This window comes from Oncorhynchus mykiss, chromosome 3 (genome assembly GCF_013265735.2).
Source record: "Oncorhynchus mykiss isolate Arlee chromosome 3, USDA_OmykA_1.1, whole genome shotgun sequence".
In the NCBI taxonomy this organism is placed as follows: domain Eukaryota; kingdom Metazoa; phylum Chordata; class Actinopteri; order Salmoniformes; family Salmonidae; genus Oncorhynchus; species Oncorhynchus mykiss.
This window is the reverse complement of record NC_048567.1, coordinates 7,941,019-7,942,376: the sequence shown is the minus strand read 5'-3', so window position 1 is coordinate 7,942,376 and position 1,358 is coordinate 7,941,019. Positions and strand designations below refer to the sequence as shown.

The 1,358-nt window shown below is 46.8% G+C and overlaps 1 protein-coding gene across 1 annotated transcript in view; it reads right to left on the bottom strand.

Moving 5' to 3' along the window:
* Window positions 1-1,075, bottom strand: part of LOC110513974 (ephrin-A3-like) — a 145,151-nt gene extending 144,076 nt beyond the window's left edge. The window contains exon 1 of the mRNA XM_036967633.1: window positions 118-1,075. Within this exon, the coding sequence (XP_036823528.1) occupies window positions 118-224 (107 nt within the window). The 5' untranslated portion in view covers window positions 225-1,075. The remainder of the gene's footprint in view (window positions 1-117) is intronic.
* Window positions 1,076-1,358: the final 283 nt, after the last annotated feature.

Below are 1,358 nucleotides of genomic sequence, written 5' to 3'. Positions count from 1 at the left end.
TCCCTAAAACCGTATCATGACATAAGAGACCAGGAAAACACACACACACAAATACGCACACATAGCATACACACACACATAGCGCCGCAGTGAAACGTGAAACGTGAAACGTCTTACTGTATATTGGAGCTGTTCCAATGCACCGCGTGCCTGTTGGCACACACCTGGTACAAGTTTGCCCAGGTGAGAGTTAGCACACAGAGAGACAACGTTGCAAGAGCCATGCTCTCCGAATCTCTCTTTCTCCTCCGTCCTTCCCTCTCTTCTCTCTCTCTCCTTCTTTTCCTCGCGTTCGGAACCTTCACCCCACGAAATGCGGCATCCCGGATTTGGTAGTTTTAAAAAAAATAAGAAAAAAAGACTTCAGTTGAGAAGGTAAAATACAGTAGTGTAACGGAATAAGGCTGCGTTCCTTAACGCACTGGGGACGTGTTCTCAAACTCCAATTCCATTGTGATACGCGAGGTCTCCCTCCCCATAACGCGAGCCCGCGTCCCCCAAAAATCACAGTCTGAAAACGGGGATTTGTTGTTGCTTCCCTGCCAGACGGGTTCCCTACAAAATAGCTGTTTATGGAGCTTTCATACCGAGAAGATCCTCTCTTATAGCGGGGAATGAGAGGTGAGAGGTCCGGCTTTCGACCACAGGAGAGCGGTCTCTCTTCTAGATAGAACGCGGGTCCTTAGCTGTCCGCTGGCCGTCCGACAAGGGGGGTGCAGCGGAGTATGGGCTGCGCTAATTTGATGAAAACAGCGCTAACAAAAGGAGAGAGACACCGAGTCCATTCACATTAACAACGTGCATCGCCTACGAACCGTTCTCACTCGGAAATGTTGAGTTTACATAGAAAAATACGTTAATTCTTCATTTGGCGTAGATCCCTACTTGATGCGCATTTGAAGAATCCGTAAGATTAACATTTTTTTATTCTCCCTCTAGCAAATAGTTTCAAACAACGAGTTTCTTCATTTTCTAAGTGTCTGTCCATCCATCCTGCGATCCTCGCGTCATAAATACTCATTCGTCTCTCGTTCTCGCTCTTTCCCTCTCCTCCTCTCCTCTTCTCTCTCCTCTCTCCTCGCTCTCTCTATTTGGTAGGCAGCGCTCGTTCAGTCACTAACTCCACCCCCAGCAAATGACAAATGCGTGCCTTCAGTGGACTCGCGTCTCGTTCCTTAATTTGAACCCGTCGTCTTCACATCACTTGTCTATCAGAGATCTGCCAGGAAGGTTTTGTTAAAGCTGTTTATATTCGTCCCAAAAAGAAAGACAGTCGCCACTTAATTAAAACCTGCCTCAGCCACACTATATACTATAAAAGTATGTGGACACCACTTCAAATGAGTGGATTTGGCTAT